This window comes from Dryobates pubescens, chromosome 4 (assembly GCF_014839835.1).
Source record: "Dryobates pubescens isolate bDryPub1 chromosome 4, bDryPub1.pri, whole genome shotgun sequence".
NCBI classification, from domain to species: Eukaryota; Metazoa; Chordata; class Aves; order Piciformes; family Picidae; genus Dryobates; species Dryobates pubescens.
The window spans coordinates 20,587,971-20,614,572 of NC_071615.1; the positions used below are offsets into that span (position 1 = coordinate 20,587,971).

The following is a 26,602-nucleotide window of genomic DNA, read 5'->3' on the forward strand; positions in this document are numbered from 1 at the left end:
GTTTTCAGGCACCTCTGTGTATCACTAGGCAAGAAATGGTCATGGTAAAACCTTTGGAGATAAAGTCTCAAGTCATCAAGCCTAGTGCTGCACTCCAGATTGCAAACACCCTCAGCAACTGCACACCTGGCCAAGCCAGGTGTTTGTAGAGAAAAGGCAACTTCAGTCACATACCTGTAGCCCCCTGCACAAAGATCTGGCACTCCAGTTTTAGAAGGCACAGGATCTGAGGGGCACGACAACTATGGCACTTAAAAATGAGCCCAGTTACCTAATGTCAAGAGGTGCCCTTCCAAAGGCACCTGAAGTCCAAGGCTCACTAGAAATGAGGAGCTGCCCCCACTGTTAAATTTAGACTGATTAAAAAACAACAACAACAATGCAAAACAAAAATAACCTGGGCTTCCCTTCTGGCTTCACTCTCTCTCTTTACATTCCAGAGAAACAGCCTGCTGAGAATCATTTGGGGTTTTTACCCCCTTTTTAAATCCTTATTAAACAACCACCTCTAACAGGTGTAGAGAAAAGCATCAGTGAGAAGCTGGATGGCCACAGTCTTATTTCTTCCTTGACCCCTCACTCTCACTTGAGCCCATAGCACAGGACATCAGTAAAATGTGAATGCCACAGGCACCTGAACTGCAGTGCTTTGGACTTCTGAAACTGGTTTTTGGTAAAAAAGCAAAGGAAATGGAGTCTTTGGTGCAGGCTCACACAGTGCTATGCAAATGTAACAACACCAGGTGGAAATCACAGAAAACCTCTAACCTGTGACCTGGGAGAGCCCAAGCTCGAGCGTTGATGCTGATCTGCACACACAGAGCTCTTCCAGGTGGCACCAGGTGGTCCTGCAGCAGGCTCATGCAGCCGGCAGCAGCCTAGATATCCTGAATACTCAGCAGCAAGGAGATGACAGTGTCCCCTCCTTTGCTCAGACATCCATGCAGCCTGGGGTTTCCTTGAGACATCTTTTGAGAGTCACCAGGCAGCACTTGGAACCAAAGGCCTTGTGAGAGAAGGAATTATTAGATCAAACCCTTCCTGCTCTATCAGTTGGCACTTTTGTAGCTGGCAGTCAGGAATTAATTTTCCTGATGTTTTAATAAAATGCAGGAGTGTACCTTTGCTACCTGTTTCACAACCAGAAGTATGCAGTCCTGGATTGCCTCAACTGGTCTGGAGTTTGCTGGATGCTCACTCTGAAACTGAAGGCTATCAACAGCTGAAGTTTTAACAGAAACAACCAAAAAATACACACACAAACCAACAGCAAAACATTTCAGAAATAACACTCCTCTTCAGGTTCTTTTCCTAGACTCCTGTCCTTACATCTCTGTGTTTCCACAGGAAATTGCTACACCTGGTGTAAAATCACTCTACTAAGCCATCCTGCTCCTTCCTCTCCAGCAAGGACAAGCTCATTTCTCCATGGTCCTTTTCATTTGTGTCTCCAGTGTCCTCCACTTGACCCAGTTTCTGATGAGCAAATGTATAGGTGTCAGGATCTGTGTCTGTCAGAGGTGGAGGCTCCTCAGGGTTAGAAGAATGTTTTGTGTCTTTCCTGAAGGAGAAGGGAGGTGGAGAAGGTGGCACCGGACCCATGGGTCCATCAAAAGGCCGGTACACATCAACTTCTGGAGCAACTAAGCCATTGGACTCCTTCAGCAAGTGCCCATAGACCATAGCATCATCAATGACTGCATAGACATGGGACTCGTTCTGTCTCCCTTTCCTGAACAGCTTCTGTTTGCCAGGTGCTTGGGTGTTGACGTTGGTGTTGTACACTCCCACCATGGGGTCCTGGCTCTTCTTCTTCCTGTCACAGACAGCAAATGGTTAGCAAGTCAGAAACACCCATGGCTGCTGTGTCTGAACTGAACAGGGACAGCTTCTCTTCTCCCATTCCCACCAGCCAGGGTTAGGCAGGCTGCCTGCACTGAGGGCTTCACCTGCAGTTTTAGAAGTGAGTTGAGCCCAGACAGGCTTTGCTAACAGCAGATAACTGCATGCTGTCTGGTTACCAACTGCTGCTCTGCCCACCCTGAAGCCTGCTAAATTAAGTCCCAACAGCCTCCCAAGCACAGGAATCCCAGCTGTAACAAGTCTTCCAACATCTACAGACATGAACAGGACCTAGAGGCCACCAGATGCTGCCAGAACAGTGCTGAGCACTACTGAAGACAAGAGAGTGGCCCCTCTGCGAATGTAGAGTGAACTTTTCTTGGTTGCATTTTGTGAACCAAAGATGTTTATCTCTAATGTCTTTCCTGTGTGGCAGAGAATAGTGCTCAGCACTGCTTTTATCATCACAATGCACAAATCCACTCCAGCTCTGCAGCTTCAAGACCCAAGCACCCAGCACTGTGTCAGAAATCCCATGTTATGGGTGACTTCAGGCCCTGCTTGCACCAGTGCTATGAACCTTTGCTTTGCACTACTCAGTTCCCTCCCCAAGAGCTCATCTCATAGAAAAATGCTCCCAGTGGATATGCAAATTCCAGAAGTGCTGGAGGTTGTGTAGATGAAAGGTAGGTCCTCATATACCTGCATGAGCTCATAGCTTGTTTGAACCAAATCTCATCTAGAGTGGCACGAGCAGCAGCCACACTCAATGCAGTTTCATTTCACAGGAACTGCTGCTGCAGTCCAATCAGTTCCTTCCTTACAGCACAGCCAGAAGCCTGTGCTAAGGCCAAGGCAGGCAATGCACTGGGAGTTGGAGTAATGCAACTCCAGGAATGCTGTTTGCCTCAAAGTCAGTCAACTTAGAGTAACATAGCACTCCTGGAGTCCCACCACTTCCCCCACCACTGCCTGCATTAGGCTTCAGATCCTTGTTCTTGGGATCTAGATCAACACACGAAACAGAGGGTCCAGCAGCTCTCCCAAAAAGCCTTCTTGACCTGCTGAATTACAAACTTACTTCTTCTTCACACAGCACACAGTCAGTCCAATAGCTGTGAGAACTCCAGCCCCAGCCACTGCAGCGAGTATCACTCCTAGGTCTGCAATAGACAAGGGACAAGGATACTGAGCAAGAGGGAGAACACATCCATCTTGCTCCTAAAAGATGTCTGGGTTTGAACCTCCTCAGGAGCTGAAGTGTCCCAGCTGCCTGCAGAGCAGGGGTTTTGGAGCCATGCTCATCACAAGCTATTTCCAAGAGGTTGGAGGTCAAGAAAGGACAAACTCCTCTACTCCTAGCAGCAGCACAGCCAAAACACCCAACGAACCCACCCCACCTCCAAATGTTCAACAGAGCTTGTGAGCTGCTAAACCCACCTGCAGCATCTCATACCTCTGGCTGAACAGGCAGGGATGAGAAGAAAGTGCAGAGGGACACAGAGGACTCAACAAAACAGCCACAGTTCCCAAACTTCCCCTCAATGCAACCTCCTCCTCCAAAATACACAAGTTGTGTTGGCTGGGGATTTCCAAGAGTCATGAAAATGATCAGAAAAGTGCAGGTGTGGGCTAAGAAAAACACTCTGCCTTTTAAAAGAAGTATATCTCACAAAAAAAACTGTAAAAGGAAAATCTTGTGAATGAAATTTGGTATTGCTGCTGCTTTATCCTGTGCAGCCAGTACTCCCACATACAGCAAGTCTCCCACAGGCTGAGAGGAAGAGCAAACGTGAAGCCAAATTACATAGGCACAGCCCACCCTAAAAATGTCTTGAAAGAAACAATTTATGTTTTGTGGAGATGAAAGACACCACGAATGCAGATTTTGCTGCTAGCAGTCAGGGCACTCTCCACTGAACAGTCTGTCCTGCCCCAAGCATGACTTCCTGCTCCTGTGAACACCGAGATTAATTGAACTGCTAACATGGAGCAAAGGCTACTGGAATGAGTGGGTCTGCATAATCAAATCCCAAGCTGTTCACCAGGTCTGTGACCTTAGGAGGGAAAAAACATTTGGTGGTCTTATACCTTCTGGCTATGATCTCCAAATAAATAACTAAATAAATCCAGTCTTGCTCCTTGCCAAGCCCTGCAATCCCCCGTCTCCAAAAACAAACAACAAGAGAAGCCCCAAACCACAAAGACCCCAGCACCTCACAAAACCCCCTCCTTCCTCCTCAGCCTCCAAAAGCACCCAGCTGTAGCTCTCAGGTTTTTTGAAGGATGGACATTCCTGAAGGCAAGGATCCAAGAAAATCCACCCCGAAGTGGGATCAGCATCCATCACTGTTCACAGAATCACAGAACCTATCTGGTTGGAAGAGACCTCCAAGCTCATCCAGTCCAACCCTTGAACCAGCACAGAAGGGTGGACACTAAACCATGTCCCAAAGCGCCAGGTCCACATCATGCTTGAACACCCCCATGGCTGGTGACCCCAGCACTGCCCTGGGCAGACCATTCCAATGTTTGAGAACCCTTCCAGTGCAGAAATATTTCCTAGCATCCAGCCTGAACCTCCCCTGCTGCAGCATGGAACCATTTCCTCTGATCCTGTTGCTTGCCATCAAGGAGAAGAGGCTGCCCCCTCCTTGCTCCAACCTCCCTTCAACGAGCTGTAGAGAGCAATGAGGTCTCCCCTCAGGCTCCTCTTCTCCATCCTGAACACCCCCAGCTCCCTCAGCTGCTCCTTGTAGGCCATGCACTCCAGGCCCTCCACGTTACCCCAAGGGAAAGCAAACAAGCACAGGGGGACAGGCCTCACCTATCTGCTTGTCAGTGAAAGTCACCCAGAACTGCAAGGTCAGCTGCATCTTCTCGGTGGGATTGCAGTTGGAGACATTGACCCAGAAGTCATGGTACATGTCCTTGGGCTTGGGCAGCAGCTCGTCCTCGCGCCGCACCGTCTCCTCCGTGCCCGCCGCCTCCTCCTTCACGTTGAGGTAGGCGTGGCTGGTCTGGCAGGCGATGCCCATGCGCTCCTTGGAGAAGCCAAGCCGAGCCACCTGCTTGCTGGGCACCACGATGTACCAGGAGATGGAGACGAAAGGGGGCAGGCCGTACGGCCAGTTGGGAGTCTGCAAGTGAACTTTGTCTTTTGGGCCCGGGCTCACGGTGAAGGTGCACTCGTCTGCAGGGAAGGCAAAGAAAAGGGGAGGGAAAATATCAGCTTTGTTACTTGGTGTGCTGGTGGATGAGAAGATCAACGTGAGCCACCAGTGTGCACTTGCAGCCCAGAAAGCCAATCACATCCTGAGCTGCATCAAGAGAAGCATAGCCAGCAGGTGATTCTCCCCCTCTACTCTGGTGAGATCACACCTGGAGTACTGTGTCCAGTCCTGGAGCCCCTATTACAGGAAGGATCTGGAGGTGCTGGAGTGTGTCCAGAGAAGGGCCACAAGGATGATTAGAGGGCTGGAGCTCCTCTTGTGTGGAGCCAGACTGAGACAGTTGGGGTTGTTCAGTGTGGAGAAGAGAAGGCTCTAAGGAGACCTTATTGTGGCCTTCCAGTATCTGAAGGGGGCTACAAAAAAGCTGGGGAGAGACTTTTTAGGGTGTCAGGGAGTGATAGGACTCGGGGGAATGGAAAAAAATAGAAATGGGTAGATTCAGATTGGATGTTAGGAAGAAGTTCTTCACCATAAGGATGGTGAGAGACTGGCACAGGTTGCCCAGGGAGGTGGTGGAAGCCTCATCCCTGGAGGTTTTTAATGCCAGGCTGGATGTGGCTCTGAGCAGCCTGATCTAGTGTGGGGTGTCCCTGACCATGGCAGGGGAGATGGAACTGGATGATCCTTGAGGTCCCTTCCAACCCTGACAATTCTCTGATTCTATACCTCTTTTATTAAAGCTTTCTCTTCCAGCATGTAAAATAATCTGGTCCCACCTATACCTCTGAGCAGCAAGTTCATCCAGACAACTGCACCTCAGTACCAGCAAGACAACCTACACATCAGCCCTGTCACATCAGTAACTAGCACAGACAAATCTGCAGAATTTCCCACAACCCTTCCTTCTTCCAGGAATAGCCACCTCACTGACTCAGAAAAAGACCAGCCCAAGCAATGGCTCCAGGACTCAACTGTAAAGAAGTCTGTAAAGAAAACCGTAAAGAACTCTGCTTTCTGTCTATCCATCTGTGCTCTGAGAAGCACACCGAGAGGTTCACCACTGCACTGCAAAGAAGTACAAACCACCACCTTACCTTTAATGTGTGGCACGAAAGACATTTTGAGATCCTGACGGTTAGACTCGTTGAGGAACCCTTTACCAAAGGTTTTTAAGACTATGGTGATATTATTCCTCATCTGAATCTTTTCAATGGAGCCACCAGGACAGAAGACACCAATGGTCAACTCTGTTGTGGGGGTGGCACTGACAATGCCATAACTGTAGCTTGTGTTGCACCTCTGCTCTGGGACGTGTTGCTGAAGTTTCAAGGACGGAGATGTGATTTCTATGTTGAGCTGACTGGGAGCCAAGAGCTTCCAAATAAATTTATGCAGCTGGACTGGCAACTGGGTAATGGCCTTGGGCACAGAAAGGGAATAGATCTTCCTCTGACACCACCGAAGATCAACACAGCCTGCAAGCACAAAAAACAAGTCCCAAGGATTGTCTTTTTCTAGCAGAGGCAATAACACACACCCCCACCCCCCCCGTTTTCTTGTACACTAGAGTACACACACACACATGCACACAGAGTAGGGTTACAGACCCAGCTAAGCACCTGCCTGAGAACACACCCTCTCCTCCTTACCTTAACCCAAACATGTCCCATTTGAAGGGCTTGCCTGAAGAGGGTGCAGGGCAGATGAGCACATATTCAAAACCCCTTACTCAGGAGGGTGCTTTTGCCGACTGGGGCACTGTTGCAGACAGTGAGCTGCACAGCTGCTCACCCCACTGGGGTAGGAAGGAAAATCAGGAGAAAAAGGCCAACTCCCATGGGTTGAAATAAGGACTTTAACAGAATACCACCAAGAGAGAAGAAAAGGAACGAAAAAAAAAGATGAACACTAATCCAAATAAAACACCACACAAAGAGAGTGATACAAGCCACTGTGCTGACCATGGTGGCACAGCCTGACCCTTCCACCTGATCCTGCCCCACCACAGCCACTTACTTGAATCACTGGTGCTTGGCCTGCCCAGCCCTCCCCTTATCTAGCAGGCATGGCACCAGGATGGTATCAAACACTCCATCTGCTGGCTCCATTGGCTGCCATTGCTGTGACTTCTCCCAGGTTCTTGTGAAAATAAAACATAAAACTAATTGACTCTATCCTAGCAGAACCCAGACAACCAGCCAAGGTCCAGATCTAGACTGTAAAATTCCTTCTCCACTGCCAAGTGAAAGCACTGAGCAAGTGGAAGCAGCAGAGGTTGCATTCCTGGTGGCAACCTCAGTCCTGCATTTCCATGGGCAGGTGTATGGTTCTCCTGCTCCCTTTCTGTACTTCACAGTTTTCAGTGAGATTCTTAGGTGCTTTTTGTCCTTTTCCCCTCTAGGAAGAGCTACAGTTTCTATTTTCAAAAGGCAGAATGACCTGGTGAACAACAAAGTCACTTCCAGATTCATTGTAGCTGACCCACACTTGGTTTCCAATCACACTCTGTTTAAAGTCAAACCCAGAGTTTGTCTGACCACTGAGGAACAGCTCATAGAGGTACTCCCCAGGAGACAAGGTAAGCCACTTTTGCCATACTTATGCCTTTCTCAGCTGTGATCCTCAGGCGGGACAAGTCCTTGCAGAGGAAGGAGATCTTGTAGGCAGTGCCAGACGCTAAAGTCAGGACGCGGTCACAGGTGCGAGGATCCTTACAGATGAGGCACACAGGTTCAGACATGAGGGGCACGTGGCTGGGCCACCCTTCAAAGTGTATTGTCACACTCATGTTCTTCTCCTTGCTCAAGTCCACCAAATGAGTGACATCTGCAATGAGAAACATCCCAGGGAATTACTGGCACAGGGCAAAGCAGAACTTCTCTCCCCTCACCCCATGTACTCCCTACCTCCCCTCCCGCCAAGTCCTCCCCACGTCCCTTCACCCTGTGTACTCCCCACCTCTCCTCACCAGCTGCAGTACCCATTTCTAGGTTAGCTCAGAACACATCATTCACTGCTCTCCATCAGCACGATGCAAGCTCAGGAAGCATCATGGCACTCCTAACTTAGTTTTGAGCCCACTGCCCCTACTACTTCCCAGCTCTAATAGAGCAACAGGGATGGAAGCCCTTTCTCAGCAGGTTAGGCTAAAATGTGAGGAGCTCAGCCAACTGCCTGAGATTTGTTTTCCCCAAGAGGTCCACATCTAGTTGTCTGGAGCTAGCTAAAGATTAAGCTACCTTAAATGCAGGTAATCAGTATGGATCAAAAGGCTCAGTACTGTATTTCAGCAGAAGTGCTGGCAGTTGTTATGAAGGCCACTAGAGCCTTCAAGGATTGGCAGTAAGCTGAGCAAGGCAAGTCCCCCCCTCCCCTAAAGCACTGGTGAGACATCTGCAAGTGCTGGGTCAAGTTCTGGGTTGCCCAGTACAAGAAACACTGGAGTAAGGGCAGCAAGGAGCCACAAGGATGCTTAAGGGATTGAAACACCTCTGATAGAAGAAGAGAACAAGAGAGCTGGGACTGGAGACATACAAAACCTGCCTGGATGTGTTCCTGTGTGACCTGCTCTAGGCGGTCCTGCTCTGGCAGGGGGGTTGGGCTGGATGATCTCTGGAGGTCCCTTCCAACCCCTACCATTCTGTGATTCTGTGTGACTATTTAGCCTGAAGAAGATAGCTATGGGGAATGTGTGAGCATGTATGTCAGTGCCAGGCTCTTCTCAGTGGTGCCCAATAAGAGCACAAAGGCACAATCTGAAATGCAGAAAATTCTGCTTAAACATTGAAAAAAAAATTAAGAAACAACAACAACCCCCACCACAACACACAAACTGGAAGAGGATATCCAGAGAAGCTGTGAAGTCTTTGGAGATACTCAAATTGAAACTGGACATGGTCCTAAGCAGCCTGTTCTAGCTGCCCCTGCACTAGCAGGGGGTTGGACTAGATGACCTCCAGAGGTCCTACCAACCACAGCCATTTCTGCGAGTTTGCTACCCAGTGACTGACAGAAACCACATCTGCTCTGGCCCAACTGAAACATCACAACCCTTTATGAGATCTGCTTCCACCAGCCCCTGTGTACTCCCTGTGCACAGTAGAAGTAAACTAGAAATAAAGGCCAAAGGGTCAGAATTTATTGCTGAGCAGCCCTAGCCAACCGGCTCCAAGGCCTCAGTTTCCATCAGGTACTGTCTGGAACAAGAGAGGCACGGAGGGAAGACAAACACCCTCTCCATGCCAGCTAACAGCAGCTGGAAATACTTGGAACCCATGGGAGGGGGAAAGATAAGAAAAGTGGAAAATACTCCAGATGATGGATTGCAGCCTAGTTCACAAGGATTCACTCTCACATGGGAAGACAGACACTGGGTCCACACAGCATCCTTATGCTGATAACAAGGCACATATCTCTAATGTCAAGACAGCAACCTGCTCTGTTGGAAGACATCCTTGCCCATGGCAGGCAGTAACTGATGTTTATCGTTTCTGCCAACCCAGAACATTCCATGACTGAACAATAGTATCAAATATATATATATATATATGTTCACACACACACCCACACACAATTTTTGCTCTTCCTTTTCTGCTTTTACCTATGGATTGCCAAGTCATAACCAAAAGGTGAATAGCTTTGTCCTGTGTGGAAAACTGAACACACAAAAAGCCAGTAGTGTGCCCAGGTGGCCAAGAAGGCCAATGGCATCCTGGCATCAGGAATAGTGTGGCCAGCAGGAGCAGGGAAGTCATTTTGCCCCTGGACTCAGCACTGGTTAGACCACACCTTGAGTACTGTGTCCAGTTCTGGGCCCCTCAATTTAGGAAAGATGTTGACTTGCTGGAAGGTGTCCAGAGAAGGGCAACAAAGCTGGGGAGGGGTTTGGAGCACAGCCCTGTGAGGAGAGGCTGAGGGAGCTGGGGTTGCTTAGCCTGGAGAAGAGGAGGCTCAGGGGAGACCTTAGTGCTGTCTACAACTACCTGAAGGGAGGTTGTAGCCAGGTGGGGGTTGGTCTCTTCTCCCAGGCAACCAGCACCAGAACAAGAGGACACAGTCTCAAGCTGCGCCAGGGGAGGTTTAGGCTGGATGTTAGGAAGAAGTTCTTCCCAGAAAGAGACAATGGCCATTGGAATGTGCTGCCCAGGGAGGTGGTGGAGTCACCATCACTGGAGGTGTTTAGGAAGAGACTGGATGGGGCACTTGGTGCCATGGTTTAGTTGATTAGATAGTGTTGGGTGATAGGTTGGACTTGATGATCTCAAAGGTCTTTTCCAACCTGGTTAATTCTGTTCTATTCTATTTCTACTGCAAGGTAATTTGTTCGTCAGAATGTTTTTGTTTTATTTTTTCCCCCAACAGTGAAAGACAGAAAGGGTTAGATCCAGAAGTTATTTCTTTAAATAAGAGCTGCATTTTCCTCTATTCAAATGACAGCTGTGGAACACCCAAAAGCTTGGGAAGCTCTGAGAAGATGCAGATCCCAGTGCATTTTTAGTAAGAGCCATGTTTCACTTGCACACTGCAGATGGCTTTTTTTGCCTTTTTCCTTTTTTTCAAATCAAAGTTTCAATCCTGTCCTGAGGGCTGAATTTGAATCTTTGATGGAATTTATGTAACTGGAAATCGCTCATGAAAGCCTGTAAAATCCCTGGAGAAAGCACTCGTCTCTTAAATCCAAGTGGTTTATTACTTGCATCTCATTCAATAAATGACAACCTGGTTTTTATTTTCCAGATTATCATCTTGTCTCCTGGCCATAAATATATTAAATTTCTTCTTTGCTTTCCCAAGCAGAAGGCAGATAAAGCTGATTAACTGAACGCAATGCTTTCACTCTGTCTGGCATCCAAGATGCAACACGCAAACATGATTTGGTTAACAACAATCTCAGGAGGATTTGCTGTTTGTGAGCATGGCCAGGCGAGACAAAGAACTGAGGATTACTGTGGTGAGATCATACCTCCAAAGGTCATCCAGTCTGACCTCCCCACAGTCAGCAGGGACATCCCCAACTAGGTCAGGCTGCCCAGGGCCTTGTCGAGCCTCACCTTGAATATCTCCAGGGATGAGGCCTCAATCACCTCCTTGGGCAACCTGTTCCAGTGTCCCACCACCCTCATAGTGAAGAACTTCTTCCTGATATCTAATCCAAATCTGCCCTTCTCTAGTTTCAAGCCATTGCCCCTCATCCTGTCACTGCAGGCCTTTGCAAACAGTATCTCCCCACCCTTCTTGTAGCCCCCTTCAGGTACTGGTAGGCTGCTATTAGGTCTCCCTGGAGCCTTCTCTTCTCCAGGCTGAACACCCCCAGCTCCCTCAGCCTGTCCTCATAGCAGAGGTGTTCCAGCCCCCTGACCATTTCCATGGCCCTCCTCTAGAACCTCTCCATCAGACCCACGTCCTTCCTATATTGAGGGCTCCAGATCCATACACAGTACTCCAGGTGAGGTCTCTCCAGAACAGAGCAAAGTGGCAGAATCACCTCTCTGGATCTGCTGGCAACAATGCTTTGGATGCAGCCCAGGATGCGATTTGCCTTCTGGGCTGCAAGCACACACTGCTCCAGGCCCTTTCTGCATCTGTGACTTCAAGGTACAGGCCACTCAAACTTCTTTCCCTCTGCAGTGGTAGTCCAGAGTATGGACTTTCCTCCCCCTGCTCCTCTGCAGCAAGGAGGTGATTGATTATTAACCTTGATTATTCACCTCCCCCAAGAATTGAGGTCAGAGCTAAGAAGCCACAGGATAAATCACTACCTCTATAGTCCATTGCCTAGCCAGGCCTTTTCATTTCCTTTTTTCAGACAAGTGCTCTGGTGTTACAGGTCACTGTGTCAAGCCAGGCTCAGTCTGAATTTGGGTTAAAAAAAACAAAAAAAATTCTTAGGGTAGCATCAAGCAGTATGTAGGGGATGTTATTAGCAGAGTATGTCACTGGTAACTTCTGTGTCTGGTGTGACTTCACACTAGATGATGTCTGTTCAGGCTTTAAATACTGCCTCCAGTTCTGGTGTCCCCAGCATAAGAAGGACACAGAGCTGTTGGAGTGAACCCAGAGGAGGCCACAAAGATGATGCAAGTGTTGGAGCACTTCTGCTATGAGGACAGGCTGAGAGAGCTGGGGTTGTTCAGTCTGGAGAAGACTCCAGGGAGGACCTTAGAACTGCCTTCCTTTACCTGGAAAGATCCTACAGGAAGGCTGCAGAGGGACTTTTTGTGAGGGCGTCTAGAGACAGGACAAGGGGGAATGGTTTGAAGCTGAGGGAGAGCAGGGTTAGACTGGAGCTTACAAAGAAGTTCTTCAGTACAGTGGTGGAGAGACTCTGGAATAGGCTGCCCAGGGAGGTTGTGGATGTCTCCTTCCTGTGGGTGTTCAAGGCCAGGCTGGGTGAGGCCTTGAGCAGCCAAGGGTAGTTGAGAGGTGTCCCTGCCCATGGTGGAGAGGTTGGAATAGATGAGCTCTGAGGTCCTGTCTGTCCAACCTGAGCCATTCTGTGATTCTCTAGGAAGCAAAATGGTGGCCAGAGGAAGGAAGAAAGAAAGGAAAGAAATGCACAGTGATGCCATTGCCAGTATGGAGACAATTTTGCATCTCTTATTTCACCAGTTCATTCTGCAGATCTTACTGCCTAACAAAGTGAAACCTGCTCTCCTGGTAAGCGTGACTGCTTGTGTCAGAGCAGAAACCTTGGCTCACATTAAGAATCATCTGTTGCATCTGCAAATGTTGCATCTGACAGCTAAGAATAAAACTGTTCAAACAAGTCTGAACTTGATTTCTGTGTTGGAAAACAGGCAAAGACAGGGGAGCACAGACAACTCCAAACAAGCAGTTATGGTCCTGGCCAGAGAGCAGGATTGGGAGCCCAGAGGGAACTCAGTCACCAGGGAACAGCTAGGCAGTGCTTTGCTTTGTTTATGCAACATACAAGCCCTCACACTGCAGCAGCTGAAGATGCTATTCAATTACATGATGCAGGTACTGGAAAAGGAATAGAATCTCTGTTTACAAGCTACAGTGTAAAACCTGCAAGAGAGCAGCACATTGCACATTCCAGCATCACTGCTTGCCCTGTTGTAATTCCAGCAGAGTAAAACTCAAGGAGGGTGCAAGACAAGCCCACTGGTATTTCTCATCCTTTTGATGCTCAGCCCAAGTGTCTCTAAGCAAAATCCATGGAAAGGGCAGACAGATACTTCAATGCTCATCAATACCTAAAGGCAGGAGGCAAGAGATGGGGCCAGACTCTTTTCAGTGGAGCCCAGCAAGAGACAAGGGGCAGTGGGCACAAACTAGAACACAGGAAGTTCCATCTGAACATGAGGAAAGCTTCTTTCCTGGGATGGTGACAGAGGTGTGGAGCAGGCTGCCCAGAGAGATTGTGGCATTTCCTTCTCTGGTGAGACTCCATACCTGCCTGAACATGATCCTGTGCAACCTGCTCTAGGTGAACTTGCTTTATCAGGAGGGTTGGACTAGATGACCTCCAAAGGTTCCTGCCACCCCTTGCCATTCTGACTCTGTACTTACTCTCATTGACCTGTGGGTGCTGAACAACCACTCGGAAGAGCAAGCGGAGGATGCCTGGGTTCTGAGCATCCTGATCACAGCCCTGCAGGGACAGGTTGAAGCTGCCAGCGATATTGGCAGGCTGGCTGTCACTCAGCTTGAACACCTCTGGGTTGCTGAGGGAGCCAGGGATGTAATACTCCACCCTCTCCTCTTTCCTTTCACAGTTGGAGAGGCTGTAGTTGTGGAAAAACACGCTTGCTCTCATGTTGGGAGGAACCACAAACTGCCACGTCATGAGCTCGTCCTCTGGAAAGCCCAGTGGGTAGTTGGGGGACATCAGCGTGATCGAGGACTCCCCCTCCAAGATGGATTCAATGATGCACAGGCCTAAACCAGGAGGGAAACAAATCCACACAAAACAAGTTGCAATTAGTGAAGACACACTGGCATGTCTAACACCCCAGGAGCAGAGTATTTTTGTCTTGAAAGCGAGATCACCCACTTCAGCTATAGATCAGGTTACTTCAAACCTCTTGGACTAAAACATGTAACTCAGGTTGATGCTTTTGTCTTCAATTTCACAACAAGGGGTATATTAATACTGCACTTGCAGTTTAGTGGGTTCAATTTTCAGCCACATGGACAAGCTAAGCCTTTGTTTTGGTAAAACTCTAGTTCCTTCTCCTACTCCTGCTTTGCAAGAACAAACATGCAACCTGCCAACTGCTTCTGCTTCGCTGGGTTTTAGGCAACAAAGGATGTGAGTTCTTGCAGCAGCACAGAGCTCTCTGTTCAAAATCTCCCACATCCGACAAGAACACGTCAGGAAAGAGCCCCAGGTGCACACATGAAAGAACAGTGTGAACCAGGGAGGCTGTGTAAGACACTTCATGCTTAGACAACTCTTGTCAGTGTGAAATTGGGCACAGAGATTACTGACCCACTCTAGGACTGGGCACACAGAGATTACTGCCCCATCTAGGACTCCAGAGACAGTGTGCAACTGTGAGGAGAACCTGGAGTTAGAAAACCTCGTGTTCCAGAAGTTCAGATGTGCTCCAGGTTCCTTTTACAACTTACAGAAACAACTGCAGAATTCAAGCACAGGGCAAGGACAACTCCCAAAGAGGGTTTGTCGTGAGATCACAAAGCTGCCTGCTGATTGCTATGTAATATTCTAAGTATTTTAAGAAGACTATTACACAATGTTCCATGTTACTGTGCAGGTTGAAACAGAGAGCTGTATTTAAGCAGCCTCATGCTTCCAGGCACTGCTTCCACTTTTTCTCACCTTTCTCTCCTGAGAGAGGCATCAGTTTGAGGCTTCAGAAGCTAAGGAAGCTTTAGTTAAAAATAAACAAACCCAAATACACACTGCAAACAGGAAATCACCTTCTTGGCTCATTCCAACTCTGCTGTTCCAGGTGAGGAAACACTAATCCCTACTCACGCTTTATGGAAGCCCTGTTGGCGATGTTGAAGCCCGAGGTGGTGAGAGAGGAGTCCCAGGGGAGGTGCAGGGACAGGACAACTCCTCCCAGCAGCTTGATGCGAGACACTGAGCCGTTCCTGCAGAAGCTGCCAATGTTGACCGTGGCTGTGTCTATACAGCTGTTGATGTTGTAGCTAACAGAATCCGGGCACATCTCTCCTGGCTCAATCTGCCTCAGCCAGGGGGTAGAAAACTTCAGCTCCAGCCCAGCTTTTGTGCTTGCCTTCACGTCCCAGACGTAAGTCCTGTTCAGGCGAGGCAGCCTTGGTGGGTAAAGGTGAACCTCTCCAAAGGGACATGGGCCTGACACACAGTCTGCATGCAGAAAGAGAACAGCCATGAGATGCTCTGAGAAGCATGAAATTAAATGAGCAATGTGACACCTTCTCTTTTATTCCTATTTTCACCATTTTCAGATTGCACTTAATGTGTACAAGCATTAGAAGACACTCCTATAGCACAGCCTGAACAGGACTGCCAGCCCCCAGAGCAGACAGGATAAACCTGCTCTAGTCAGGCTGACTAACAGAAGGGATTCATTGTCTCTACCATTCCCACCTTGTTTGCTGAAGAATTTAGAAAGTATTTAGTGAATAGGGCAGAGGAGGAACAGGCAAAAGTGAGAAATGCCATGTTAGGAAAGTTGGAGATCATGGATCTAGAGAAGTGATTTTATCCCATATCACTCAGAGAATTCCTGGTCAATTAGTCATCTTCAAAACTTACACTGCTCACCAGAACCTGTATCTTTGTTTCCTTGGTGCCTTACATGCCCCAGGTTTTGCAAAAGGAATAAATAACAACAACTGCCACTGCAAGGCTCTGGGAAGAACTTAGAAAACTTCAGTCTGAAAAATCCAAATTATTGGTATTTTAAGCTGGACACTAAAAACAAGCATGCTTTAATCTTTGCCTAGATTGACTTGAAAAACTTGGAAAAAAGTGCATCTAAGAAATATATAATCACAGAATCCTAGAATAGCTCAGGTTGGAAGAGACCTCAGAGTTCAACTACTCCAACCTGCCTGTCATGGGCAGGGATGCCTCTAAATTACCCTTGGCTGCTCAAGGCCTCACCCAACCTCCAACCTGGCCTTGAACACCCACAGGAAGGAGACATCCACAGCCTCCCTGGGCAGCCTATTCCAGTGTCTCTCCACCCTGTACTGAAGAACTTCTTTGTAAGCTCCAGTCTAACCCTGCTCTCCCTCAGCTTCAAACTATTCCCCCTTGTCCTGTCTCTAGACACCCTCACAAAAGTCCCTCTGCAGCCTTCCTGTAGGATCTCTTCAGGAAATGGAAGGCAGCTCTAAGGTCCCCCTGCAGTCTTCCCTATGCTGAACAACCCCAGCCGAAATTTTGTGAAGATTGTTTGAATGAATGCATATGAATAAAACTACAAAATGTGAAGAGAACTATCCTTGAAATGACCCCAGAAGTAACGAAGATGTCACCAAAGACTGAATGTCCCATGAAGTTTGAGATCTTGCTGAGAAGTGGCCTGTGTCCATGCCATTAAAGAGAACATCAACATACACACACCAGGGATACATCCAAAACAAGGGAAACTTTATTTACAGCACCTCCAAATGTTGAGATTCTTGGCTTCCATAAGGTTCTTCAAATATAAGGAAAGACTCCTTTAACTTGAACTAAAAGTTATGTATCATTGTTCAAAGATTTCTTCTTACCCAGGATTACAGGGGAGGCCTTATTACAGTAACAGGAAGAAATGGTATCTGGTTTTACTGGAGGAAAAACTGAAAGCTAGTATCTTACCAATGTTCTTCTGAATCTTCATGGTGAAGTATTTCTCTGGAGCTCTACAAGTGAAGGTAAAAGTGGCATTCTCTCCTGGCTTTATCTTGAGTTCAGACCTGGTGGCATTTTTAACATGTATCTGGCAGCTTGGTGAGATCCCAGGCCTGGGTTTAATCGTCACTGTGATGGAGTCTGCTTTACGAAGTGAGATTGTAAAGGAAGCTAAGAGAAAGAAAAAAACAAGAAAGGTATTGTGTTACTAGCAGTATGAGCATCACCAGCCTCTTCACACATCCCCACAGGTGCCAGAAGGAGTATTTGCATCTATGTTCTCAGAAGTCCCTGTTGTTGGAACAAGAGAAAAGGCTTCAGCTCTTCCACTGATGGCACAGAAATCCCCTTGCTGAATGTGCTCACAGAGGTATATAAGGAACTTGTGTAGGACTAGTTCTGCTCCAGTTCACTCCCACCAGCATTATTTATCACAGAAACAGAATGGTAGAGGTTGGGAGGGACCTCCAGAGATCACCCAGTTCAATCCCCCTGCCAGAATAGGATCACCCAGGGCAAGTCACATAGGAACACATCCAGGTGGGTTTTGAATGTCTCCAGAGGAGACCTCTCTGAGCATTTATATCACATTTTAGAAGTGACTCAGCTATTGCTTTCTATTTTCTGTTGTCCCAGTGCTAGGTTTTGTTCTGTTATGCCCATCACAGGGTCTGCTTCACTTCAAAAGGCACCCATGATGCTGTGACTCAGTTTGGGAAGTTTATTCAGCAGCCACACAACAAAGCAAGGCTCAACTTTAGCTGCACGCGATGGTATGAGATGGATCCCTGGGGCTGCCTCAACATTTGCTACAGCCCAGAGGAGGTACTCCAGCAATACCAAAAGCACACCCCAACAGAGATTTCTACACGTGGGCATGGCCTCTTCCTGCCCTCCCCACCTTTTACAACTCCTTCCCTGAGAGGACATCACCATCCATGCCACGTCCCTCAGCAGCAGAGAAGAGATCTTTGGCCTGGGATGGACCATATCTGCTTTTAGTGTTTACAGGGGAAACCCTCAAATTTATGTATATTACAAAAAAACAAACAAAAAAAACCCACCCAAACATCTAGAAATAAGAGTATCCCAAGTTCTGTTCAAAAAAGATCTGTTCCTTGAGTGTGACATCACACCGGGCAATGTTCTGCCCATACACCACCTTGGGAATCCTCTTGCTCACTAACCCAAATGATAAAAGATTTCTCCCAGCAAAACCAGTAGCACAGTTCTCCAGAAAAATCCTTTTCAAACGTCCTGGGTTTTCTGAACGACCCTCATGGTTTTGCAGGATCTGATTCCCATGGCAATGCTTTGCAAAAGCCCTGGTGACTGAACAGTCAGCACAGGCTGCTGTCCTTCCCTGCCACCAGGAACATTGCAGCTCCAGGTTTGCAAACACCGGGCATCAAACATCGCACTGCTCAGAGGCGTAGGCCTGAAGCGAATACTCACAGAGATACTGGAAGGGATGAGCCCAGCAGGATATCTCCCAGTGAAGCTGATGTTTATGTATGGACCTTGAGTGCTACTTCACATTAATCCACACCAAGGGGATTTGCAAATCTAAGTCACTCCCCCAGCTCAAGGTGGGATGTGACAGACACCCTGTCATGCTTTTATTTGAGTTTTACTGGTCTTGAGCCTTTTTTTCCAGCCTTTCTACACAATCTTGGAGTCAGAAGACTTGGCAAGCCCTTGCAACTGCCTTGCTTATTTGCCTCCAGGATCAGAGGATTTAAATTAAAACCTCAAACACCAGCTTGGAAATTTCAGCACACACTTGCTATGACAACTTTACCAACCCTCTAATAGTGAGAACCTGGTCACTGAGTAAGCTTCCTACAGCTTGTGACTGATGGGATGGTTCTCTGACCCAAGAACCTAACTGAATTCCCTTGCCTCTTGCAATGGCTGGCACTGCTTGGTGCCTGCATTTCTACCTTAGAAAAGCTGCCTGAGACGCTTTCAGCCTGGGTTCAGAACTGCCTTGTGCAGTGACCTTCCGAGCACACGGGACAACCACAGGGGCAATGTCCACAGGGTGGGGAAAAGGAAAGAGCAAAGCAAAGCCAGCAGCCAGGGCAGTTCCTCCTCATTGTTTGGGAAGAAGCAGTTTTCAGAAGAGAAACAACTGCTTCCAGCCTAGCCCAGAGTTTTGGTTTCCACACCCTCTGACCATGACAGACAGCATTTTTCTGATGTTTATGTCTTCTGGCTATGAAGGGTTAATAGCACAATACCAGTAATTAATAGCTAGAGACAAAAGAGACTTCTTCCTTGCATATGGTAATTGTCACACTCGTTTCTGCCCCAAATGGCAGAAGTGCTGCAAGGATCAATATGCTGGCAGCCCAGCAGGCAACAAAGATGCAGATCTATACCCAGCTGGGCTCAACAAAGCTGTCAGGAAGGACGCCCAGCTAGATTATTGCTTAATTAGCTTGCTGAGCTGAAACTCCACAGGTAAACACTTTGTCCAAGAAATAAGAGCACAGTGCTGTAATGTCAACAGCAGCCAACTGCAAGTGATATCCTAAGCTCCATTAGACTATCAAGTTTCATTTTCATAGGAAAAATGGGAAAAAGAAATCATGCAGAAAGTCTGTCCAGGGGTTCCAAAGATTCCAGCCCCCAAACCACAGCCGAACAATAGTCTCAATAGAGAGACTACTTCGAAAGCATCTTTCCTGCAGAGCTTTTATAAACACAAGTGAGTCTCCTGATGACTCACACCAATCTGTCTTTGCCCATGATTCCCACTGCATGCCACTTTAGGAGGATTACCAGTAACTGTACAGCTTTCCCATAGAGAAAGAATTTCCACGCCCAGTTAGCGCTGCACAGGGATGACACACAGGATATCCACACCGACAAGAGCAAGCATTGCCAAGCTCCATCCACTCTCTGCCTACCCAACAATGAAATTGCTGGGCTAGAAGGTATCAGCAGTGAAGCTGCCAGTTCTGAGTTGGTTCACAAGCTGACACAGATATCTGATCTCACCCTAATCTTTTCCCCCCTCTAAGCAACTACTTTTGCATCCTCCCTTAGTTGTTTCTTCAACTGCCCTAACCTCAATCTGCATCTTCCCTGCTGCAGCTCTATTTCTCTGCTGCTCATCCTCATTTGGACTGCACCTTTGTGACAGTTGTCTTATCACAGTGTCCCTCTATCACTAAAGTAATGCTCCTGTCTGTGCAAGCACACCTCGACCAGCTGTTTCTCAACAGCTTGGTTTTTCCAAACCTTTCATCTATTTCATGGCTCAGAGCCCTCCAACTTTAGTTAGAAATGAACTACAGAACAAGCTGGATTACTCCACAAAGTTTAGCCTAAACGGATCTCCTGTGGTTGTGTCTGACACTAATGTCCTAGTAATTTTTAATGTGTATATATAACTGTCAAAAGGACATTTTGTTCTGTATCAGAGAAGGATGCATGGTAGAAGACAGCTGGAGAGCAGTAGAGCCAGTGGCACTCATGGGGAGCATGCATCTGTACATACAAGGGAAGGACTTGGCAGGACAGCAGTTTATATGGCTATGCACAGTACCTTGCTAAACAGAGCAGGAGGCAGAACACAGTCCAACTAGTATTGACTACAGGGCTGCATTTTATGACAGCAATTTATCCAGAAGGTTCTGTGGATCATTTCATGTGACTTAGAACAATCCAAACATCCCAGACTGATCAGAAACCAGAGTGCACAAGAGCCACCAACAAGCCCAGCACATGTTCATTCATCCCAAAATAACATTGAAAAAGAGTTGGTTTGCTAGTTCTGCTTGCACTGTGGCTTGTTCCCCCACAGACATTTTCAACACAGCCCAGCTGGCTGTGGCTGACTCAGAGCCCATTCACAGGCCTGCAGCAGCTGGAGCCGATGAGCTGCTGCCCCAGACGAGTAGCGGCAACGCTCGCTCCGGATATGAGGTAGCTGGTTCCAAACCCCTGTTCTGCCCAGGGGGAATCTGAACCCACGCAACCCAACACACCTCTCCAACAAACAGGCTCGTCCACCACAGTGCTTCGTGCCTTCAGGACAGGGATGCTACCCCAGCAATTGCCTCTACAGCTTGGTAGGCTCTCCTGGAAAGCTCCTCTGAGCCCTGCTAGATGCTGGCCCACAGGCACACTTATAGCCTGCAAGGTCATATCAAGACATTGGGAAGCAAGAAATATGACTCAACACAGTAACCAGGCCAGAAGCAGAATGATTTCAGTTTCAAGCCATATGAATTTCCCTCTTCCTGATCTAACAGACAGCCTGAGTGTAGGAGATTAACAGCACCAGGACACATTCAGAGCAATCCATTCAGAACAGCCTTTGTCTCGTGAGGGAACCTGACAGCTGTGTCCTGCACCATGAGGATCACAGGCTCCAGCTCCCACAGGCCAAGCAAATGCCCCAATGGCTCAGCTAAGAGATGCACCAACTGCTGCACCTTATCATCTGTTTCCCCATCACCTCCAACACAATTATTCACTGCACAGCTAAAATTGTAGAATGGTTTGGGTGGGAAAAGATTTTTAAGATCATAGAGTGCAACCATAAACCCAGCACTGCCAAGTCCCCCACTAAACCATGTCCCTCAGCACCACATTATTGAGCTGGACTCAAGTCTGCCAACAGTAGGTCAAAGAATGTTCAAAAGTGTAAATGTATCCCTGTTTGCCTCACTCAAGCGTTTTGTACCTGCCTTATTGAACCTTTCTTTGTCAAGCTGAGCCCACCTCCCCAGTTGAACTACGGCACCTGATTGCCCAAATGCCATCTACCACTCCAATTCCACCTGCAACACCCACCCAGGTAGTTCTCTTCACACTCCTGAAGCCCTCAGCAAACTTAGTCAGGACCCATACATTGTTTACACCCTTCCCATCTACCAAATAGCACTGTGAGGAGCAAATGGAGATCACAGCCACATCCTACATCCAGCTCTGCCTGCTGCAAGCTGCTGGAATTCTATTGGACTTTACAAAGTAAACAAGCTTTCTGTTTACAGAACTACGCTCTACATTGTTCAATGATGGCATCACAGAAACCTAGAATCATAGAATGCTTTGGGTTGGAAGGGACCTTGAAGATCACCTAGCTCCAAGCCCCCTGCCATGGGCAGGGACATATTCCACTGGGACCAGGTTGCTCAAAGCTATATCCAACCTGGCCTTGGAAGATTTTCAGGGAGGGGACATTTACAACTTCTCAGGGCAACCTGTTCCAGTCCCTCACCACCATCACTGCAAATAATTTCTTCCTTATGTTTGGAGCCATCTTCCAATACTACACTTGCTTGAGATAGGAGGTCCATATTTTACTAAAGGTTTGCCTTCAGAGAATCACTCAGAAAATTAAGGCTTAAAATCTTCAGTTTGTAAACACAGATAGATGCTGCCAATGATTATGATGTCAGAGTAACAATCCACATGTCAGGAGAGGGCACCTGGAGGACAATACTCATTCCTCAGCCACAGTACAGCTGCCTAATCTTCACCAATAGCCAGGATGGGGATGAAAAGCAGGCAAGGTGTCACACATCCCGTTCTCCTCCTGATCAGGGAGGAAGAGTGGGCACTCCTGAGACAGTGACATGACAAGAATTCACCAGAGAAGGTCTGCAAGTACCCCAGCCCAACAAAGCTGCTCACTCTAAAGTAGTTCAGTTCATTAATTTGGAATGCCTACTGGGAAGAAAGCAACTTTGGACTTCAAATAACTGTCAACAAAGTAATTATACACTTCAGTACTTCTATCCCTTTCTCTGGAATCTTTTGGGAAGATAATTAAGACATTCATATAAACTTTTGCAAAAGACATTTTTAAAAGGTTTCTTCACTACAAGTGGGGGAAAAAGCCCCTTTGGGATTTGGCAAGCCTAGCTGCAATTAGAGGAAGCAGAACACTGACGCTGAGCTGCTTTTTCTTCATTATTGTTTTACAGATAGGAAGTTTTCTTGCTTCTGTGGAAGCGAGATGCAGAGCTTGGAGAAAGGTGTCTGCAAGCTGACCAGGAGCTTGCCTACAACATACAAAATGTACAGTACATGGGTCTGCACAACTTGACAAGGAAATGTCACACTGCACAAACAAGTCACTACAGGAGCCTCCCTAACACAGAGGTGTTAGCTTGTGCAGTCTGCCCTTACCAGTGAGAAGGCAATACCTTCAAGCATGTCTGAACAGCTCTTCAGCCTTGGCTCTGGCTAACCAAGGTGGAAAAGCATATTTCACAATCAGGAGTCCTTCCTATGCCAAACATCCTGTGCACAGCTTCATCTCTCACTTCTGAGCAGCTTCAGATCATCACCTCTTGTCACCCCTCAGAGTTTGCTGTCTCCATATACTAATCTCTCAGCTCCACCCACGGGCCCAGAAAAGCCAGAGCCAACTCCAGAACGCTGGTGTGATCGTACCTCCCAGAGAAAGAGTCTGCTCTGACAGTGAGCAACCACGCTGCTCACTTTGCTCCCCAAGAAATCACAAGGCACAACTCAAAGCAGGCTCTTCCACCCTTGAGGAAGGCTGTTGAAAGGTGTCCAATGGAACAGGCGAAGGCAAGACTTCCCCCCCCATTATAGGGGATAGGGAGCAAAGTAAAGAGAAATAATTTAAATGTGTTTTCCTACAGTACTGGCAGCCTGGGCACTCAGCAGCAGACTTGACCTTACTCACATAGACAAAATGCACATCTCCAAGACCTTACAGCATGACTTTTCAGCTGGCTCTTCCTGAAGGTCTTCCAAGAGGTCCCATCTATATTGTCTGCACTGGGCAGGCTCAGCTACAAGCAGCAAACTTAGCCTCTGTTACCAGCTAATACAGAAACACAACATCTTGCTCTGACACAACAGTACTCACAGCACAACCCACACCCTTTCCTTCACACCCTGGTGGCACAAGTGAATGTTGAGCAAGAGGAATCTGTCAGAGAAGTTTTCAAGGTGAGGGATGGTCCCCAGGGTCTATCAGCTGAATCCTACTAAGAGATAGGAACTGGTTAATGGTTTGGCTCAACAAATGAACCCATGCTGCAGAACTGAGGCTTAACAAGGCTACCTGAGCAGCATCAGCAAGTTGGAAAAGTCCCAGAAAAAGCTCCATCTTTAGTCTTTCCCCCAGTTAGGCCATTTAGAATCAAGGGGTGGGGAAGAGTGCATTTTATGGTCCAAAATTTAAAATTTAAGGTAGTACTGCCAGAACTGAGACACACAATAAACAAGTGATATCCTATGCACACTACACACACTTCTTTCCCCCGTACCGACTGATAAGGGCATGAGGCAAGCAAAAAGAAAAAGGTACAATCCAATACTTATGCACACTAGTTGTGGTCTCAACTGAGTGAGCAACTGGCCTCTCAGAACGGACATAATCCAGCTTTTCCCAACTTTCAGAGGAGCCCAAACAGGCCACTTTGTGATATTCTGTCAGAACAGCAGAAGGACCCTGCTAACAGCTTGCTTTTTTTCCAATGTTGTTTCAATTTTATGTCAAAAAGTAGGCTTAAACGCTCTGACTGATGCAGCAGTCAGCTGCCAAGAAGTCGTCGACTGAAGGGTGGAACACAAAATACAGCAGCAGTATCTGCAAATTCACTTCTTACACCAACAGCACAGAAGCAGATTTTATCACATAGGGATAATTTAAATCTGAATTTAATAATTTAAGTCTGATCCATTTCATTAGTAGTGCTTCAAAGAAATACGTTTTCAGCTGCAAACACATTTTCAAAGGTCGGGTAGGTGATACCCTGTTCACACTCCCACATCCAGGCGCAGCTATTGCGCCAAGTATTTCTTTCGGCAGTTTTCCACCTACGAGTTCACCAATGTTTCATTTGATAATGGACATTACGCATGAAATTAGACCTCAAGAAAACCCACCAGCTCTTCTGAAGACAATGGAACCAACCATGCTTGACCTGCACGTTGCTAGAGGACAACAAAGACAAAACTATACCTGCCAGGAAGGAGTGGAGGGAGAAGGCAAGAGAAGAATGAACTCCATCGTGGATGACAAGCTTTAGAGAGAGGTGCAGCACAGTTTGTAGCCATCCCATCAGAGCACGCCCTATACCCACCTCATGCATGGTTCTGCACACCCAGCCTAAACCTGGCCTTGCTGAAAGGGAGACCACTGTGACTTGCAGACAAAACACAGCAAAAGCAGAAGCCTGTCCCAAGTCAGCACCAGGGCAAAGGGAACTCCTTAAAAATTAAAAATTGCATAGAGCTGTGGGGGAAAACCTGAACTAACTTGGCTTCTCAGGACAAACCTCTGCTCAGGGAAATGTTGAAAATGCTTCACTTGAGAAATGAGGTAGTACATTCAATGGAAATATTTTATTATGAAGCCTACATAGCTTTAAACTTAAACCTCAGTTCTGTCCAGTTTCAGTCAATGTTCAGACTGTGTTGTTTTTAACATGAATGGCCGTGAGCCACACTTCAGCATAACCAGCACAGTTAATGGTAACAGAAAAACTAACAAGGCACAAATTTCACATCAGGCTCTTTAGGTTATTCATATTCACTGCAATTAACTCAGCAGTTATTACATATATGGAAGGATGCAGTCTTTAACAAAAGATGATGATGATAATAATTTTTATACATATAATAAAAAAGTAATGTTAAATACTAATAACTCTTAATAGCTATAGTATTACTAATAGCTATTATTTTACAGATACTAATTAGATTTAAGAATGGGCAATTTTTTTGCAATCAAGCAAGCTTTGGAAATTGAGGAAAACCCCAAACACTGCACATCCTAACTAGAATTCTTTTGAGGTCACAGGCAGGAATTAAGAAAATTATCCACAAGTTATATACATGAGATTTCCAGGAATGGCACATGGAATTGTACAAGGAATTGCACAGGAACTTGAAGAGCTGCAGAGCTGGTAGTGACCAGCAGCCTCCCAGCGGGGCCATTTCGTTTCCCTGCGGGCACACTTCACCCATTGCTCTATAGAAACATGACTGTCTTTGCTTAGAAGCCTACGGGACTGCAGGGTCCAACACGGCTCCCACTCCTCACAGGGAATTCAGCTGCCTGACTCCCTGGCATCCAGAGAGAAGACTTTGTGAAGTTACTCCCAAAGATGCAAAGATCAAAGCATCCATCTCGTTAGCATTTATTTAAAAGCGAAGGGAAAAGTGATGCCCAGAGGATGGGTGCCGAAACTGGATGCCCTTATTTCAGCGTTGTAAGGAATGCCCGAGCACATCGGCGCAGCAAGACCCCTTCCTCCCTTTTTTAATAACTAATAACTGTCAGACGAACAGCAGGACACGGCGATGAGCACAGAGACACCAGCCTGCCGCCGGCGGTGCGGCCAAGGCCAGGCAGGCAGGGCTCGGCCGCACACCGGGCAGACCTCCTCCCAGCCCGCGCCCGAGGCGAAGCCGCCTGGGCACAGCCCCCGCCGCCCCGTCCCTACCTTCCCGCTGGAGGAGCTGCGCCGAGGCGGTCAGGAGCGCGGCCAGGAGCGCGGCCAGGAGCGCGGCCAGCGCGCGGCCGGCCGCCATCTCCCCGCATGGGCCCGGCGCCGAGGCGGGCGCGGATCCCCTGCGCGGCCGCCGCCGTCGCTTCCTGCTCCACCTCGCACCTGGAGGGGCGGGACGGGACGGGACGGGACGGGGCGCGGCGCGGCGGGGCGGGTTCGCCTCGGCTTTGCTTTGGTGCAGTTGTTGTCGATAGCTGCTGGTGGTGCTCCTGCAGCGGAGTGGCGTGTCTGCTGTCGCACCTTCCTCTGGCGCT

The 26,602-nt window shown here is 47.8% G+C and overlaps 1 protein-coding gene across 1 annotated transcript; it reads right to left on the reverse strand.

Moving 5' to 3' along the window:
- Window positions 1-915: 915 nt before the first annotated feature.
- On the reverse strand, window positions 916-26,370 carry CDCP1 (CUB domain containing protein 1). Its single transcript, XM_054161370.1, has 9 exons — window positions 26,283-26,370; window positions 16,801-17,004; window positions 14,980-15,336; window positions 13,548-13,916; window positions 7,614-7,841; window positions 6,110-6,490; window positions 4,670-5,035; window positions 2,924-3,005; window positions 916-1,816 (listed from the first exon to the last, which is right to left on the reverse strand). The coding sequence occupies exons 1-9, from the start codon at window positions 26,368-26,370 to the stop codon at window positions 1,372-1,374; spliced, it is 2,520 nt and encodes an 839-aa protein (XP_054017345.1). The 3' UTR covers window positions 916-1,371.
- Between the last annotated feature and the right edge of the window lie 232 nt (window positions 26,371-26,602).

What these genes read in the sequence shown, in the direction of transcription:
- CDCP1 (XM_054161370.1), bottom strand. Translation starts at nt 26,370, where the DNA reads ATGGCGGCCGGCCGCGCGCTGGCCGCGCTCCTGGCCGCGCTCCTGGCC. An exon ending in GCACCCACAGGTCAATGAGA is followed by an intron (nt 7,842 to 13,547) that starts GTAAGTACAGAG and finishes TTCTCATTGCAG; the next exon opens with ATGTCACTCATTTGGTGGAC. An exon ending in CACAGCTGAGAAAGGCATAA is followed by an intron (nt 6,491 to 7,613) that starts GTATGGCAAAAG and finishes TTGTGCTTGCAG; the next exon opens with GCTGTGTTGATCTTCGGTGG.